Consider the following 19,105-nt stretch of genomic DNA (forward strand, 5'->3'; position numbering starts at 1 on the left):
TGACTGCCCAGCCCTCCAGTTTGTCAGTCTCTCTAAAAAGGCTTTCTATACACAAGGAGTCAGCATCTCCTTCTAATTAAGTATTATCTGCAAACTTAGTATTGCATTCAAGTCTTGCATCTACATAATTTATAATAACATTGAAGAGAAATGAACTTAAAATGGGCTCCTGCAGAACCTTGCTAATGAGTGGTTGCTAGCCTGATGTAATCTCATTTACTGTAACCCTTTGAGCTCCACCCATGAGGGTATTTATTTTTCACCCATCATATTACATATCTAGCTGTATCCTTGACATTTTGCCTGGAAAGATACTGTGAAGACACATCAAAAGCTTTGCTAAAATTAAAAAACAAAAAAAAACAAAAAAAAACAAAAACAAAAAAACCCACAACCAACCAAATGTACAGTGGTTTAGCAAAGCTACTTAACTACATGATGATAATTATAACATGAACCAGGAATACATTTGTGTAAATAAGACACAGCACCAGATATACATTGCAGTATACATTCTGAGTAATGCAAATCACATGTGTTTAGATACAGTTGTTCCATGTGTGTACACAAGTAGTGCATAAACAGCCACAGAAGTACTAAATATTTTTGGCATGGTATTTTGAGGAAGCTACTGACCAAAAAAAAAAGAATTTATTAACAAATGATATTATAATAAGAACACTCATCTAAACAGTTACTGAAGTTCCCAAATAATGAAGAGTCTGTAACCTCCCTGGTCTATTTGTAACTTGTTCAGTTGCTCTTCAACAGGGATCTTTACTTAGTATCCAGTTTATTTGCTGCAGATTAAGCCCATTATTTCCTATCCTCTCAGAATGGATGTGGTATTGTGTTCCCATCTTGTTCATACATCCTTAATTTTCTGATGCTGAACCAGCCTGTGCTATCTTTTCTTACAGGTTATATATACAAGGCATATCTTCTTATCCCTTAATCTCTGGGATTGCCCTGGTTGGTTTGCACCCCTCTCACCCACCCTAGTGGAACTGCATGTACGAGTTATGATTTTCCAGACAGATCAATGAAATATCAGTTATTGATGAGGTTAATAGGAAAGTTTGAAATAATGAGAACTCGTTTGCTCACATCTTAAGAGGGGTAAAAAACTGAAACATTCAGACATTTACAGTCTATTTGAGTAGTGGGTGTTGTATATAGATCTTAACAGTGACAGATTTTGCCTTTTAATTTGCATTCTTCAACAGAAGAAGTAAAATTATGATGAGAATCAATTCACATGAAAAGAAATTTCAGATGTTTTCATAGCGCAGTAATGATCCATCAGAACTGCTGCTAACTTTGGAGGATGAAGAGACAGATTTTTCTCTGTGCTGGTGCCCTCATGTGGCTTTGATATTCAGCTTCTCGAGAATTAATTAGAAATATCATTGCATAAATGACACATCTTTTGTGTAAATGGCAGAGAATAATTTTCCTGCATAGCCCTGCAGCAGCCTTGTTCTGTGAGTACAGCATTGCATAGAAGGCCAAAATATGCCGTTCGCCATATGGCCAGTTGGGTTTGGATATGCAAACTCCAACTTCTGTAACTTAAGAACATTTCTCACAGTTTTCACACATTGATGAATGTGATTTAGACCCTACTCCTGCAAGGAGTGTCATGGCCAGAAAGACTGTGCTGGAGTCACTGCCTCCTTTTGTGATGCTGTTAAATATGCAACAACGGATCTGTTAATGCTTTTAAAGAGAGATGATTTTTTTTTCCTTCAGTTTTCAGTTCTAATGTTAGATCAAACTGCTGAACTTCATACTGATTTAACATAGCAGGGATTACTGCTGTCAAGAAATAGTTTAAAATATTCTTTCTCATCTGGCTTAAAATCATCCCATTTTTGTTCCAGCTACAGCTGTGATATGACAAAGAAATTTCTATATTTAATGCTGTGAAATCTACACAGGATAAATGTTTCTTCGCACAACACTTCTGAATTTCTTTAGAATGTTTCAACATTACTGACTGAGAAACTCCATTTTAAAAGACATCATTTAGCCGTTATGCAAGAAAAAACTTTCTGCAGCAAATTCATTACACATCCATAAATTATTTTAATGAGAGAACTCTTGCAAAAGCTTGAGGTGAATATAGCTAACGTGAAGGCTGCTGGTCTGGTCTGATACAAGTGTTGTCTTGTCTTGTGCTTTCTAAATGTCGTTGTCAAAGGTTTTCTTTACATCTGGGTTGGATTTAACAAGTATAGAGATTTTCTAAAAGACTTCACATTTTTAGGAGACTTTGCAAAGCTCTGAAGCATTAGAAATTTTACTTCGTTAGGTTTTTGGCACAGAACTTGAAATTGTCATTAAAAACTGAAAAAAAACACCCATATTCTTGTCATCCATGCTATAAACAAAGATATGGAGAAAGTTTGAAAATGAAGATGGAAATATGGCCTTTTTTACGTCCTGCCTGACAGTATTCCTTAGAACACTATGATCTGTGTATTTCTGCAAGCATATTCTGCTTCTCCTGCTCTCTCTACAGATTCAGAACCCAGATGTAACTTTGAGTGATCCCATCAGAATAAAATCTCAAAACTACTGTTACTACACTCCAGCTCAACTGGCTGTAAGGCCATAGCAGCTCTAACTGGAATAGAATGTCTTCTTTATCGTATCAATCTGTCACTGGTCAGTGATTTCTCGTGTCTTGATATAAGATTTTGATCCTTAGCTGATTTTTTTTAACGCAAAACATTCGATTGTCATCAGTTTATTTGAAGTGTAGACATCCTCATTGCAACTTCATAAATATTTATATCAGACTACTGCTATCCAATGGTTCTAGGAAAGAGACGCAATATACAAGTGGTTTGGTATTAGTTTCCTCAGCACAATAAAATAGCAGCTAAAATCTGGTTGGGAACAGATTTGGAGAATACTTTTCACTGTAAGGACATGACACTTTGATACTGTATCTGGTGTAGTAGTGCAAGGAATCGCTTTTCTTGAGTTAAATTATTTATATATGTACATCAGTGTGACTCCTCAGAATTGAAATTGCTTCATTAGTAAGGATGCTTAACATTTTTGAGTGAGGAGTGGCCATAAATACACTTGTTCCCTCATAAAAGGTAGAGCGTTTTCCTTTCATCTTTAGTTTGAGTTAAAACAGAAATATTGGCTGAGCTGAATCTCAGGTATGCATTGCAACCTGTCAGTCACAAGCAGAATCTGTTAAATATGATAAATTAAGGTTTGTCACCCCTGTGTTATTTATGGGATGCCTGGTAGTTCAGTTCAGCCTCTATATTGGAACCGAGTTTGCTCCATCTGAACAAGACTTTTTGTATTCTCAAAGTTCAGGTATTGTGTGTTTGCAGTTAGTACAGTTAGTACCTTTCTGGATAGTAAACATGCATTTTTTTCCTGTTTATATTTACTGTTGTCACATAAAGCTTTCTGGATTACTTTAAGACCATTTCAACCTCTCTGACATAAAGACGACAGGGATTACATCCTTATTATTCTAATTTATGGGCAGCAGCTATCACATTCTTCAGTCAGTCAGAGTGATTGGATCTTCTTCTAAATCACATTTCTGTTCCTTGGTATTTAATGATGAGGTACTTGAGCATCTTTTTCTATTTTGTGTATTCTCACAAGATTTTCTGCAGTCTTTACGTTGAAATCTCTTCCTTCTCCCTCTTCTCCCTTCTTTCCTCTCTTCTCTCAATTTAGATTAACAGTACTGTATTTCTTTGATCTCACAATATTCTCTGTACCAAAGATTCCCTAAGAAACTCCCCACTGAAACACTGATACCGAGCAGAACAAGAACAATTCAGGTTTTTCTTTGATTTTCCCAGTCCTGGTAATACCAAACTTAGTGAAACTTGGCAAATCACAATGTTGTCAACAGCTTTCTTGCTCATCATCTCTCAGAGGTTTCCAGAGTAACCCATTAGTTCTCCTGTTAAGTTTTATTGTAGACTTAATGCAATTATGACTAAAAATGATTAAAATTCAATATGCTTGAATTTGAGTAGTAATGGTATTTTGGGGGGGAGGAAAAAAAAAGCTTGTGTAGGCTCTCTACTAAACTACTCTGAGTTTCTACTAACAATTAGAAACAGGAACTGGCAGTTCATTAGTTATGTCCATGTTTGTAGTTTAGAAAAGATGTGCTTGTGAAATTGCATGGATAGCATAGTGCTTAGTCTGTACTGAGAATAGTGACATTCTTGAGCTCCCATCTCTGCAGTTGGTTCTATAAATTGCCCCTAGTAACTAGCACAGTATTAGTGATATTTTGATCTTCACGTTTTATTTTCATTAAGATAAAACAACTCAGCAGTATAAAGACAAAATTCTAACAATATAAAAACAATCGAGAGCTGTTTCAGTCTCCTTCAGCTGTATCGCTCTAAATTGAATGGTAATTTTGCAGTGCTCCTCTAGTCAACAAACACACCATTTACAGGGCCATACCACTGCTAATGCCATTCATTCTTCAGATATACACCCATGCTTGCTGAGCTCTGAACCTAAGACTTACCAAGTTAGGTAAGATATGATGTCATCTTGTCCTCTTGTTGTGTGGCATGTGGAAATACAGCTGAGGTTTACAGAAATTTACAATGAAGTATAGCAAGAGAACAGACTGTATTTCTGAGCTGCAAGTTGTGAGGTTTTATAACCTCAGCACTCAGTAAATGAGAAGTAAAGGAGGAAACTGAAAATGCATAATTCCTTAAACTAATATTCCTAGATTCCTTTCCTTGCAGTTTTGTCACCAATTATTTATGTAATGCTATTGAAAATCCTGTGTTAATTCTGTGTTGTAACATTTTTTAAAGGGGAGAAGACTTTTGTGGCTCATCCTCAGTTCTGAAAGATAAGATTTTTTCCTAACTTTTTAACATCAGAAGTAGCAATGTTTTGTCACTATTTTTATTTTCTGTAACGGTGTACATTTATGAACATAAATGGTGTCTAACTGTTAAATTCTGTGTGGATATTTTCAAGAACTGTCCCATTTGTAAGACATATGAAAATACAGAAATTTCATGGGACTCAAACTCTTGGTTTTGTTTCTGTTAGCTGATGCCATGGGGTGTTTGGCATCCTTTTTCACATATGCATTTGTTTTTTTCCCTATAGTGTACTAGATGTATTTGTAAGTAGGATCTGTGTAAGCTTAATTGTGCATAACTGAAGTAAAAGCAATTCCAAGTATTCCACAAAGGTTTATCTATAAAACTCTATATGTGATTCACAGTATTAAAACTGGTAAATGTTTAAGTAAATAATTTGACTACAGTGTAGAAGTGAGGGATGCTGATTGGTTTAATCAAGTGAATACACCTGGTCAAATTTGATCTAATTATTTATTCACAAAGAAACCAATAAATTTGGGGTTGGTAGCACAATTTATGGTACAGCTTTTTTTTATAGTTTCTTCACTGTCCATAAAACAGCATCACTGCAGTTACATCTAAGAGCCTGTCATGTTTTACCACAAGGAGGTACTAATAGCGAACATCCATGTTTTCCAACTAGAAATCAAGAATATTGGAGTAGATATTGGCATAAAAGGCACAGAACACAAACCAAAGCGTGCTTGTGTCATCTGTCACAACGAAGCATTGACATTTGTGCAACATGGAGAAAGATCAGCGTTTTTGCAGACTCCTTCAGTATCACATACACTTAGGGAATGTATCTTCCCCTTAATGCCACTTTGTCACTCCCAGAACAACCAGCAGTGACTACAAAAAGAAGAGTATATAGGAGTACATCCATATCCTTCCAGGAAATCTTAGCTGCTGCTATTGTTGGTATGTGTATTTACATAAATACACTGCAGGCTTTTAATAATACAACCACTGGCAGCTAGCACTTCTGGGCACTAGATGAGACTGGTAATAAGGTTAACAATGCTAGAAACCCCTCATAAATGCAAGCTTAATATTTGCATTGAAGTATATGATGCAAGCTTCCCCTTTTTGCTTCAAATAAGTTTTATTTTTAAAGTTTTGAGTCCTTGGAATAAAGAACTCTCTTGAGAAGGGAATGCTGTGTGTTGCACAGAGGAATGGCTTTTCTGATCCTAAAGTGCTTCAGAAATACAAACATACCTGGTATTTCCCTATGGAATGGGCCATCATGCAAGCGTGTTACTAGCAGCCTATTTATATTTCTATAACAAGCCTATCTTCATCATCGCTACTCGTGTCGTCATATTCAACTCTGATTTGCTTCCTCATCATCTCTAAACCTCTCTTTTTGTATGTCTTGGAAGCTGTTGCTGAGTAATTATTGAATTCAGGGGACCTGAGTGTTACTGAGGGCTTTTTAAATGTAGAAGCAGCTGTTTCATGCTGTCTCCTATAGGTCTCTGTCTGCTGGTGGGCTCCATTCTTGGCTGCAGCTCCATGAAGGTGAAGGATTTTTTGTGAGTTCTCCTGCTCTGTGCATTCTGTGTGGGATAATTTAGCCATAGAGACTGACTCAAGGTGAGATTCTGCTTTTGATCCCAGTGAATGCAAACATCTAGCTTGGGAATTTTGAGTTGAGTTTTCCTTGGAAGATGAACGTGCATTTTCTTCAGTTTGATCTTCTGCTCTTCCTGAGGCCTGAACCATTGAATCTAACGTACCAAAGCTTTCAATCTCTAACTCTACATTTGGTACATTTTCCTGGCTTGCCTCAAGGCCGAAGGAAAGAGGACAAGTAGTCTCTGAGTTTGTTCTGATGGATTGGTCACCTTTGATTGTATTTGTAAGACCAAAAGGACAGGACCAAAAAGAAGATGCCATCGAGTCTGTCTGAACGTTTGTCTGTGACTCCTCTGGAACTGACCGTTGAAGCACAAGTGGCTGTGTCACCAAACAGCAAAGTTCCACATCACTGCTGACTTCCTGCATGGCCGTACTGACTGAGGACGGAAAGGAATGAGCTGTCATAGGTACTTCCAGAGGTGCAATGTTCTGAAAAGAGAAATTTGTTCTTGTGTGTTCCCTGATTGTCCCAGAAATGTCCTGTAGAAATTAGGGAGGGGAAGAAATTTACGTTAAAAATTTTCAATCCAAAGCAACGCTGTCCTTTAAAAGAGTGTGATAATATTGTCAAGTATGTTGGTAGAAGGCATTTAGCTGTGCAATAACTTGCAACAACTCAGTAGCTAAGGATAGTATCAACCTTTATTCGAACAACTCATTGCTGCATACCAAGTTACTCGTCCCTCGTTTGATGAGAATGCTTTTCTTTCTCCCAGTATGTGAGGTGTAGTAATAGATGTGTGTTTTTCCTAAGGTGTTTTTTCTTGGTTAGGTGACAAATCCTGCTAATAATTTTTGGGTAATGGGGGCCAAACATTTCCAGCTCCAAGTGCAATGTGTAGGGATAGCATTCTTTTTATTAAGATATTTGAATGTATATATTTCAAAGATGTGAGTGCATCACTGACGGAAAGTTTTAGGATGAGTCTTTAAGAAATAAGATGTCTGAGATTGTGAGATATGAAATAATTTTATTTCCTACGCATAAAACACATCATAAGAGTTAGGCTCCTAAATGTTTATGCTGTGAGGAACCAGTGCTCCTGCTACACAAAACCAATCTGGCTCAGTAGCATCTGTCTTTGATTGTGGCTAGTCTAGGGAAAAGTAAAACAGTTAGGGTAAGGATATAGACTATTTCTCCCAGAGGCTCTGCTGACACTGCATACAACAGCATTGTTTGCAGCATGCACAGATGTGCCTAAGGCTCCATCTAGCTAATGCAGCTTTTGGTAGTACTGAAACTGAGGCCTCCCAGATGTACCCAGATGGCTGAAGAAGCCCTGAAGCCATGTTGGATGCACACACTTTCCAGTGCATGTATCTCTTAGCATCCTCCCCACTTTCCCAGTGATAAGCTAATAACTGTCTCCATCACAGGGCACTCTGTGCCACGTCTGCTGGCACCTCCAACAGCAGTGCCCCACAATAATTTTAATACATTTTTAATAAAAATCTGTGATAAAGTACTCTCAACTTGAATTATATTTAGCAGTTTTAAAGTTCAAGTTTTAATTACCAGTATATTTGTTTTTTTTTTTCCTCTCATAATAAACAGTCATGTAAGGTACCATACTTACTTGTTTATCCTCTTTGTCATTTTGCTTAACGTGGGTAAGGTTTTCAATATGGGAAAATATTCCTGAGTTATTTTTTCCTTCTTTCTTCCTTATGGAAAGCAGCTTGTCTGAGGCAGAGCAAGATGAGTCCTTTTGCTGGTGTAGATAATTTTCTATTGAAAAAATAGTTTGAATAAACTTTTACTTTGAGTGTTGTTCCCCCACCCAGAATTAGTGAATTTCTCATCGTTTCACTCATCTAACTTTCATGCATTTATTGCTTTCTGCAACTTTTTATCCTAAGCCTTATACATTTTCCCAGCTACCTTTTCTCAACTTTCTGTTTTTAATGGTAATTAAGATGTCTTGCAGAGTGATACCTATTCTATAGGTATTATATTATATTATATAGGTATTATTATTATATCTATTCTATATATATCTGCTATGAAAAAGGCACAAGATAATGTCTCTGCTTCAAAGGTGGTCACAACACAAACATTTCCATTACTACCACTCACTGAAATCAAGGAAGCAGAATATTTTCTCTGAGTTACTGAAACCGAGTCAACACACCAGACTCAATTCATACAGCAAACATACAGTCTTGTTTCAGAAAATGGTAAATATTGATCCTGAACTGTGCAGGCTCCTAATGGAACGTTATTTTGTGTCACTTATTTTTTAAATGAACTCATAATTTGCAAGTTCACTTATCTAAGTATATGTATGAAAGTCATGTGTTTATATTTTCACTTGCAGAAGATACTGAAAGCCAAAAGCATTTTTGCAGTTCATATCAGGTACACATCAGAAATGCTGCTAACTAACGTTCAACCTTTTCAAAGCCAAACATTCAGTGCACTCAAAAATACTTGAAATGCTTACCTTGTACCTTTGACTGAGGAGAATGGCACTTCTTATACTGGTTAAATTTACAGCCATGTGATGAATAGCCCTTTTTCAAAACATCCACTGTTCTATTTGGAAAACAGTGTCTCTTGTTCAGTCGGTTCATTTTCAGCTGAGTATATCCATGTATGTGCCTTCCTCCGTACCTGCATGCAAGTGGCATTGAAAGGCTAAACAAATACGTGCTATTTAACACTGGCCATGGTAGAATAAGAATAACACCACAACATCAGGCCTTTTTCCTGGGAATTTAGGAATTTACTTCTGTGAAGGAGATGTTAGTTCATGTTAATTCAAAAATCGAGATACTCCAACAATTACTTTGTTGAACTTCTCCGTGTTACATTTCAGTATGTCCTTGGTTTGCTGGGAGAAAAGGATTCAGGAGTTACAGATCTAGAAACATTTTTCTGTATATGGAGTTTTAAAACAGCATGCTCATAAATACTGCAATGCACGAGAATCACATGAGAGTGCATAGTTGTTGTATTTTGCTTTTCTTTTTTGTAATTCTTATGTGCAACCTATTTATCATCAGTGCTGAACAACATGTTTCAGTTATTTAGAAAACTCACACTGGATAATGCGACTACTTTGTTATCTACTGCATCTAGTTCAGTTAATTTTAATGATTGGGACAAAATTATGGTGGAAGTTTCCATTCCTGTATCAATAGAATCAAACGTTATACAGTGCTAAGTAAATCTAACAGCTTATTTAGATGTTTGGTGTATAAGAAAAATATATTACATTTCACTATTAAAAGTTTGGCCAGTTAGCTACTGATACAGGTTGGCTTTCAGATCCCTGTACTCAGTTGAATCTCTGTACTTTTTTGATATGGCCAAATCAATTCTGAGACCAGCAGAAAAGAAATGGGGGCGAAGAAGGGAAAAAAAGAGCCTGAAAGTGTAGAAGAATGGCACAAAACATTTTGGGTGATATAGACCTGAGTATTCTATTTGTGGTCTGATGATCCTTCAAAATTGAGGTGCTGTTTATGAAGGTAGACATGGCAATTAAGTTACCAACAGTGATGTGTCCTGAAGGAAAAGCTCTGTCTGTTTTTGGTCATAAGATTACATAAGAAGGATGTATGCACACAAGATGTGTTTCTTATTGAAGCATTCCATCAGACATTCTGCTACCTCACACTCCTGAAATCTTCCACCCATACGAACTGCCACTGAAGTCAGAGGAACTGCACTGATGGATACAGTGTGCCTTCAACAGCCTTATGTGCTTTCAGCTTCATATTTAAACTGAATGATCATTTAAACTACAGCTGGCTTTATTCACTTAGTGCTAAAACTTGATTTTTTCTTCTGCATTCTCTTGTGAATAAAAGATACAGATCTGAGGACAGAAGGGTCTTGCAGCTTTTAACTGTAACAGGAATAAAACTGAAGTATTTTGCTTCCCATCAAACAAAACAGAGTGCTCACAATTTTGACAGATAAGAATCAGTTCTAAAGCACAATAACAGTCACCTGACTGGTCATCATTTCTTTGGTGTATGTCTCTTCTGCTTAGAAAAGTTTGCTCCTGACAGCAAATAATACACTGATACTTTTGACAATTTTGATAATTTACCTTTGTGGCACTGCTGCAGTGTGGGAATAGATCTTTCATGAGATTTATTTTCTCCCCCAGTTTTCACAAGGTTGAACTTTGGGGGTGGTTTTCTGTTTTCTGTGGACATTTTTATACCCATGGCAGCAAAATGATGTTTGTATCCAGGGAAGATGAAACCATACAAAGCCATATTCCTTACCATTTCGGGGGGATTTTAATTTTTTTCTGTTTGTGGCTCCTCTTGAGTTTATTTGTTGCTGGTTTTTCCTTTTTGCAAACTGATGGTTTCTTCTTCTTCTCTGATATGTTTTTGAAAGCACCACCAGGAGCTGCTGAGCATAACTATTAAAAATATTGAAAAAATTGAAAGCACGTTAAAAATTGTGAATTCCATTACCTGAGATAGTAGGAATCTGTGCTCATTACATGGCACTGAGTAGCACAGTAGTTGATAATATTCTCTGACATTTTTCCTAGAGTTTTCATGTTTGTTTTTCTAATCACTTTGTCCACCTGCTTTTATAAAGTTTAAACAACCCATTGCTTTTGTGGACCTGTACAGAATTTAGTGCGTGTTCTTTTGCATTCTTCCCCCTATATAAAAACAAGCTGAGTCTTATAGAGCTGTTCTAGGATCTGTGCAGACTAGTCTATCTTCACTTATTACAAACAAAAAGCTTTCAGGCTTTAAACACTCACAGGGTATCAATGTTTGTCTCCTAGCATAAGGACACATCTAATACATAGCCTGCCTTCGACTCTAAATATCTCCAACTAAAATAAAGTCTTGATCTTAACTATCTCATAAGTCCTACTCTAATTCAAATATTAATTTAAAATGAAAATTGTGAAATACAAATACTGTCACAAAAGAATGTAAGAAATACCTCAGGGGGGAAAACTGAGGAACAGAAAGTATGGTCTTCTCACTATCCAGCATTTCTACTGACATTCTCAAGTGAAAGGTACATACACAAAATCATGCATGTTTTATGCACCAAACAAATATGACTTATCTTGGAACGATATAACTGATAAATTCTGCATCCACAAATGCCTGTCCATAAACATGGACATTAGTTTCTTAATTTGTTTCTTAATTCTCTTGTTTTTCTATTACAATTGTCCTTGTAAGCTGATTACGCCCTTTTGAGAAAGGAAACAGGATCCTTAATCTTACCTCCTGCATCTGTTGTCCTTGAGAAAAGGATGAAGGCAGTGTTTTTAAACTCTTGTTCGTTAAGCTATAGGCCACAGTCTTGCTAATGTTTTTCATTTTGAAAATAGAAATGTCACATTTTGACAGTGTGCACTCATTGCTGGATTCCTTGTGGATGTGCATGGAGGAATAGGCAGAGTCTGCGTTCCCTTTCTGCTCAGCAGGCAGAGGAAGGCTTTTTGTTAAACAGCACCAGGTTAATCGAGTTTCAGCATTTAGTGATGGGAAGGTGCTCTTGGTGCTCAGTACTGTAAAACTTTCAGAGTAGGAAGTCAGGCTATTGCTGCGTAGTGCTGGCAATTCTTCGCAGTGAGTGGTGAGAGCGTGGCAATAAAACGTGCCAAAGGAATGGCACAAATAAGTGGAGCTATCTTTTGATCTCTGAGTCTGCTCCATATCCTCTGATGTTGGTGACATGTCCTTAAGAATGCCTGGGCTTCCACCTGTGTCCCACCCCATGACTGTTGACTCTGCATCCTTGCAAGAAGCTTCCCTTTGGCCTGATGCTGTCATCAAAGAGTCACCTCCTGAGCAAAGCTGATGTAAAACTTTTTCTTCTTTGATGTCAGCTGATATGACAAAACCACTCGAATACACAGAAGTAAAGCATATCTTCTTCTTTGGGGTCTGTGCTGATGAAGTAGATATGCTCATCCACTTCCCTTCTGTTTGTTTTTGATAATTGAGTTTATTTTTGTTCTGTTTGTTTTTCCAGGCCCCTCTCATAATTTCCTCCTTATAAAAGGTGCCACCTACTGTTGTTAAGATATTTGTTGTTTCTGAACTGACTGGTGAGCACAATACTGGAGTTTTCCAGTTTGCATGCAAGTTCCATCGTAGCTCTCCTTTGCTGCCTTTCTGTCTCACTTCAAATTTTAAGGGGGACCAAAGCACATCATTGGGATGAGAACAGAGCGATCTGCTGCTGGAAGAGCAGGGTGGGTTGGTTAAGGAATGTGTCTCAGAAGTACGAGGTGTGATCTGCTCGGATTGAAGCAGAATTGACAGATCAGAGCTTCTCTGGTCTTGTGGCAATTTAAGGATATATTTTGGAGAAAAGGCATTTTTCAGTGGGTCTGGAGTTAACTGACCAGATTGCAGATGATGGATTTTGGAAGATGCATTAGCAGTGTTGTCACTGAAAAGTGGTACTCCTGTTTTCACAAGACATGTTTTGACATCTTTATCTGTCGTGTTGTGCAAAGCAAAAGTATCGCAATCACTTCCCCTGAGGGCAGGCCTCAAAAATCCCACAGATGAAGCTTTTGAGATCCCTGCTGAATGTGAAAGAGGGTTAATGTCACCATAATGAACAACTTCAGTGGGGATTCTGGTTGTTTTTATACAATCCACGTTCTCAGTGCCTCCAGCTGATTCATTAATTCTTGTGCTTGATTTTTGCTCCTCGGTTTTACTGGAGAGTTTCACTGGTGCTGTGGAAAGACATGGAGTGACAGTGCAACAGGCAGCCTCTGCTTCATTTACTGCACTGCTTTCACTACAGGGACTAGGGTAGCACTTTGAAATAATGTTTTCCTTCTTCTCCACTTCAACTTTCAGCTTTTTTCTTTCTGATGGTAAATTCTGGGATTTCCCTAAAGATTCTCTGTTGCTGCAGTGGACCCACAGGGGCATCAGGGCATGCCGGACAGTTTCCTGATTCCTGTTATGGTTTCCATAATTGTTTGAAGTGCTTTTATAATCTGATTCAAATGTACTGGATTCTTTCCCAGGACTTGATTCTTCCCATTTGCTACTCAGTACTGGCAAGCAGTCATCCTTCATTCTGTTGGTGTTGGGTTGACACTGAGTATTTTGCAGCCTGTACTCTCGGCTGCTTGGAGCTGGTAACGTGTTGTTGCCACCCGTGTGTTTGTCTGTGTGGCTGCCATGGGGATCTCGGGAAGCTTTGCTCACTGCAGTATGTGCACTCACATTTACTGAATGTGATGTCTCCATTACATAGGTTAAACTGCCTGTGGTTTCCTCTAAGGACGCGTTGTGTGGAATGTGGTTACCATTAGCACCAGTTTCTGATTTAACAGAGTTTGATTCTGTTGTCACAAGGGAGGAAAGGCTGTCACTTGCAGAGCTCCTGACATCTTTTTCTTCTGCAGTGTCAGTACTGCTGACTGATTCCTTTGAATCAGGAGTGGAGCCTGTAATATCTGTAGTCTTATTCCCCCTTTCTTTGATTTTCCTGGCATGTTGACTGCTTTTCATTTTTTGGTAGATTTTCTTAAAGGTTTCATCTCCGTACATTTGCCATTTTTCTTCCGAGAACATCTTTAGCTTCCTTTGATTGTGTTTCTTGTTTTTAGCGCTGACTGTTTCTCCAGTCCCAAGCCTGGTACTCATCTGCAGCTCCTCCGAGGGAGGCTGATCAGCCACGTTACTTAGTGGCAAATCATCCACTGCTGTCTGTCTGACTAGAGCTCGAGGATGGCTGCTGGGAAAATCCACCGAATTTGCAACGAGATTGTTGCTAGGCAGCAGAGCAGCAGCGCCTGTATGTACAGACTGCTTAGTAAGAGCCGGCGGTTTTGAGCAGCCTGCGTTGTCATGCACCGCTTTTGTGCCTTCCACAAATGGCAGAGAGTTGCTTCGTGTGACAGGCACAGCATCTATCGTTGTGGAGAACTGTGTGGGGACTGAATGAAAAAACATGGGCTTGCATTTCTCTAGGGGTGCTAAGGTAGATTTTGCTGAACAAAGGGAGAGGTTCTTCTTCCTGTTGGTGTCAGAAGTCCTGATGTCAAAATGGAAAGAGTCTTTGTATGTATAAGGCATTGGCAGATCTATGCTTCCCTGTTTAGAAAGGACAGTTTTTCTGGGCCTAACATTGTCTAACTGAGTGTCATCCACCACAATTTTGTTGTGAGAAATAAGTTTTGAAATGTGTTCCTCCAGCCTCTTTTTCTCTAGCATCGAGGCTGCCGCTTTCTCAGCTGGCTCTGCCTTTGCACTGCTTCCGGCCGCGCACCTTGAGCTGCTGAAGGCAGTTTCGTTTTCCAGTTCAGTGCTGTGCTCACAGAGGCTGTGCAACGGGCTGGAGGATGCCAGCTGTTGTTCTGTGCTATCAGAGCGTGACAGATACCCTGAGTCGGTGCTCTCACACTTCTTTAGCTTGCAGTCAAATGGCTTGTAATCCCACTGTTTTTCTGAAGAGGTTGCTTGCTGCCTTTGCAACTGAATGTGTTTGTTGGCAGCTGGAGTTCTTTGCTCCTGCATCTTCTTTATCTGGCACTGACCGTTTGGCAAGGCTACTGGAAATGATAAACTTGGAGGTTCTTTTTCAGAGACTTCCTGATCAGCCTTTGAACTAAAAGACTGATGAGTTCTTTCTTGATTTTCTGAAACTACCGACGAATTGCTTGTTGCTGGCACTGAAAGATCATTAAGTTTCTTACTGTCTGTTACAGCACTGGTCTCCAAAGTCACCTGTTTCATCTGCATCCCCCGGTCTTCATAGCTGCTACCGTGTCCTTTGGTGCCTTGCTGTGACGTGATGCTCTCTGTTGCTTTCTCATTTTGCTCCGCTGTACCACTGTTGTCAGAGTCTGAGGGTAGTTTGGTGTTGTTGACGTGTGTTTGAGTTCTTCTGTGTTTGTACAAATTACTTTGAGTTTTAAATGCAATACCACAAGTGGTGCATGGGAAGGGTCTCTCTCCTGTGTGAGAGCGGATATGTTTCTCAAGGACACTTGGCTTCAAACAGTCTCGACCACAGTGTTTACAGATGTATTTCCCAGCATTTTTTGATTTTCCTGGGCTTCCGATAGGTGCGCTGACCGAAGAATTTGGTGATGATAAAACTGGTAAAGTGCTCACTATGTTCAATGTTAGAGTTTGCCCAAGTTGTTTCTGAAACACTGACTGGGGCTGATCCGTGCCTTCGGAAGGAACAAGTGGGTTCAGGATCAGAGGTATGTTACTGCCATCCAGGTTTGCACAGCTCCTGCCAGCCACTAGCTGACTGCTTGGCTGAAAGCATCCTGGCTGGACAGGCTGGTACAGGGGAATGGTGAGGGCTTTTAGATACACGGGTTGAGGCAGTGCTTGTTCCTGTGGAGGAACCGCACTGCTTTGGCTGAGAGCTGAAGGACCCTGTGCAGCCTGAACAGAAGAGGTTGGAAGTGGCTGGTCTGCTAGTGCAGCTGTCAGAGCAGGATGCTTCTGTGCCTCCATTTCAAAGGTTATCTGTCAGGTACTCACGTGTCTGTAGGGAAGGGGAAACAAAACCAGTAGGAGCTTTCAGATAGCTAAATAAAATAAACATATTTTTATGAGTATATGTAAGTCAATCACTGGACTTGAAATGCTGGTGAATAATATAACAAATCATATATAGGCGTTATCAGACTACAATTACTATATTTTCCAGTTAAATTGATTCATCTTTCATGGCTAAGCTAGAAATTAAAGAGTTCTGCATAGTGTAAAGAAAAACGAAGAATGCATTTAATACCTACAGAAGGTGCACCAAGCATTAGAAATAAATCTGAGTATCAGATCTGCAAGCTCTAGCCCAAACTCAGCAAAGCCAGGTGAGTTCTGAGGTGCACTGAGGTCACTCCATGTGTTAGCGAGGCTGGATTGGAAAACCACGGAGGGTAAAACATCTTTGGGCAACTCGTTCCAAACACAGGACATTAAACATGGCTGTATCATCTGAGTTTAACCAGATATGGCTAAAATTGGGCCAATTTTTTTACACCAATGAGATTTACATAAATGTGTACAAAGTAGAAAAGATGGTATCCCAGTGAAATAGCAGGGTAAATTAAAGCTGCTGTTTGTGCAGCCCACATTCAGTTTGACTAATTAAAGGGAATAGGATGGTACACTGTTTATTTTTAGATGTTTTCAATTCCAGCTGAAAACATTTTATAGACAAAGTTTTTGGATGAACTAAAGCCATTCTTACGAAAATCTGCCTAAACATATTCAGGGTTGGTACTGGTCCAGACTAATTTTTTTCCTAAACAAAAAATTTTCTTGCCTTTTTTTTCCCTCTTAGAAATAAACTGTTTGAAACAAGCTAGCTGACAATTATTTTTGGAAAACATAACAGACATCAGCATCATCTCATTCTAATTTGGGTAACAATTAGAAAGTGATCTTTGAATGCTTATTCAAATTATTCTGCCATATCCACAACTACTTATTTATTGCTTGTGATGAATATAACTGCTCTTGTGCAAACAGTCACAAAAATAAACTCTTAAAGTAACATCAGTGGCTAAATGTGAAATACGCAATTTGTTGCCTTACTGGCAGTGTTGTCTGCAGTCTGTAGCAGCGTTGCAGTGCCCTCCTTACATAGTTTTAATAGTTAACTATTACTGGGAAAGAGCAATAAATGCTTACCCCCAAAATGTCCTTTGATTAGTGCCATGCGGCGCACAGTATGTCAGCATTATTCAAAACAAAATCTCCGTTGCATGCAGTTACTGGGAACTTTCCAAATGATTCATATACAGTAGAAATGGAAAACTCAGTACAGTTGTTTTCAAGTGTTCCTCTTTTACTGTTCGATCTCTTGATAGAGAGTAATGGTAAAGTGATAGCTGGATGAAAATCCAAGTCCTGCTACTTCATAGCTGAAAACGGTAGCACCTCACACCACATGAAATAATAGGAAAATAACCTTCTATTAATTATCAAGTGGAATAGATAAAGGTCAATGGGTTATATGCTCAGTGATAAATCTATCTAGCACCTTAATAAATAGACCAGGAATTCAGGTACTTTGCATATGAAATACATGCACCATTGAAACAGGACGATAAAGCAACGCTCTCAGCAATCCTTTGCAAATGTGAAAGTTTCGTGTTGTAGGAAATTACCTTTCATCCCTTTGATTATGTCATCCCTGTGTGTGGCTCACAATGCAGCTGTAAGTACTTGTCTTGAAAATCCAATGTACCTGGTGTCTAATACTGCACTCTTCTAATTCTACACCACATCTGGAGAGTCCTCGCTGACTGGCAACCCTTGCTTCACTGCCAGAGCTTCTTCCTATTTCTTGTCAATATGCTTTGCTTACTGCAAGAATTGGGAAAGTGAAAGAAAAGACAGCAATGCAGTCCCTGGGATGTGTTTTCTGGCTTTCCTTCTGGAAACAATCTTTTCTTCTTTCTCATGAATTTTGTGAATCAAACTCAACATATCAAGTCTGGAGTTTTCTTGTCCACTCCCTGCTGCTTTATAATAAAGCATAATAAATAATATTCTTGTCCACATAGCTGCTTTATAATAAAGTTGTTGACTGTATTCATAAGGATGTTACAAGATTATGGCTTATTAGTGGAATTAATTTATTATCCATACTCTGCACTGTGGTTCACCCTACACGATAGATTGCTCTAATTTGCAAAATGAGGCCGTAGACATTTCACATCCCTTCTAGGTTCCTAAGCTGCTTTCATATGTAGGCACTTACATACTGTAAATTTGACTGATTGGTAGGAGTGTGATGGCACAACCCATGAAATACCAGGTATTGTATAGAAATAAAGTCTAATATTTGCTGCAAAATGTATAATAGCATGCAGGATTTATCTGCTCAGTGCAGATAAATTGCAACTGTACTTAACAACGACAGCAGTAAGTAATACAACATGAGTCATTGGCATTCATGAACTAGGCCTGCAGTAGTTCTGCCAAGGATGCTATATAGACAGGACTCGAAGAAAAGTGAGTAATGTATAGCTAGAAGATCTAACAAATAAACCACATCAGACAAAACAGCTCATAGTGTCTGAGCTCCCCACCCTCCCCTGGAGAAGAGTGAAAATGTGGAATTCATATTTTCACCCCATTAAGCCTCCTCCAGAGTCACAAACTTATCCCTCTTTGAACATCCTCCTGTGCGTGCACAGCTGATGGTCACTGTGAGGCCAGACTGGAAATCAGTAGGACTTGTAATGGAAAGATGTTTTTAATATTTATCCTCTAGTTCCAAGTGCCAGAATCTGTGTAATTTCACTCAAACTGTTAAGTTTTCTCAGGCTCCAAAAAACAGTATAATCTCATAAATGTTTTCACTGTTCTGTAATATTCTATGAGGAAAATACCCAAGTGCTTGCAGAATAGTCTTAAGAGTTTTATATTACATTTCAACCAGCTATGGAAGTTTGCTACAGTCTACAGCAAACAAAATATACTTCTGTGGCTTGTGCTCTGCACAGACATATTCTCTGTAGTAATCTATATTCTGAAAAATGGTGCTTTTCACATCCGTTGTTTATATGCAGAAGGTACTGCATTTCTTTGTACACTGATAAAAATAGCTT

At 38.6% G+C, this 19,105-nt stretch overlaps 1 protein-coding gene across 5 annotated transcripts in view; it reads right to left on the minus strand.

Annotated features, from left to right (window-relative positions):
- Positions 1 to 4,287: 4,287 nt before the first annotated feature.
- The window catches only part of ZNF831 (zinc finger protein 831), a 49,238-nt gene continuing 34,420 nt past the window's right edge, over positions 4,288 to 19,105 (minus strand). For 4 of the 5 annotated variants that reach the window (XM_090152425.1, XM_090152429.1, XM_031587799.2 and 1 more), the window contains 5 exons: positions 11,769 to 16,026; positions 10,788 to 10,930; positions 8,990 to 9,159; positions 8,123 to 8,274; positions 4,288 to 7,022 (listed from right to left, as the gene is read on the minus strand). In XM_090152425.1, the coding sequence (XP_090008551.1) occupies positions 6,174 to 7,022; positions 8,123 to 8,274; positions 8,990 to 9,159; positions 10,788 to 10,930; positions 11,769 to 15,995 (5,541 nt within the window). In that variant the 5' untranslated portion in view covers positions 15,996 to 16,026 and the 3' untranslated portion in view covers positions 4,288 to 6,173. Of the gene's footprint in view, positions 7,023 to 8,122; positions 8,275 to 8,989; positions 9,160 to 10,787; positions 10,931 to 11,768; positions 16,027 to 17,177; positions 17,268 to 19,105 lie in introns of all 5 variants that reach the window. The other variant, XM_090152426.1, reaches the window with a different exon arrangement.

Source organism: Phasianus colchicus, chromosome 17 (assembly GCF_987193195.1).
Source record: "Phasianus colchicus chromosome 17, bPhaCol1.hap1.1, whole genome shotgun sequence".
Taxonomy (NCBI): Eukaryota; Metazoa; Chordata; class Aves; order Galliformes; family Phasianidae; genus Phasianus; species Phasianus colchicus.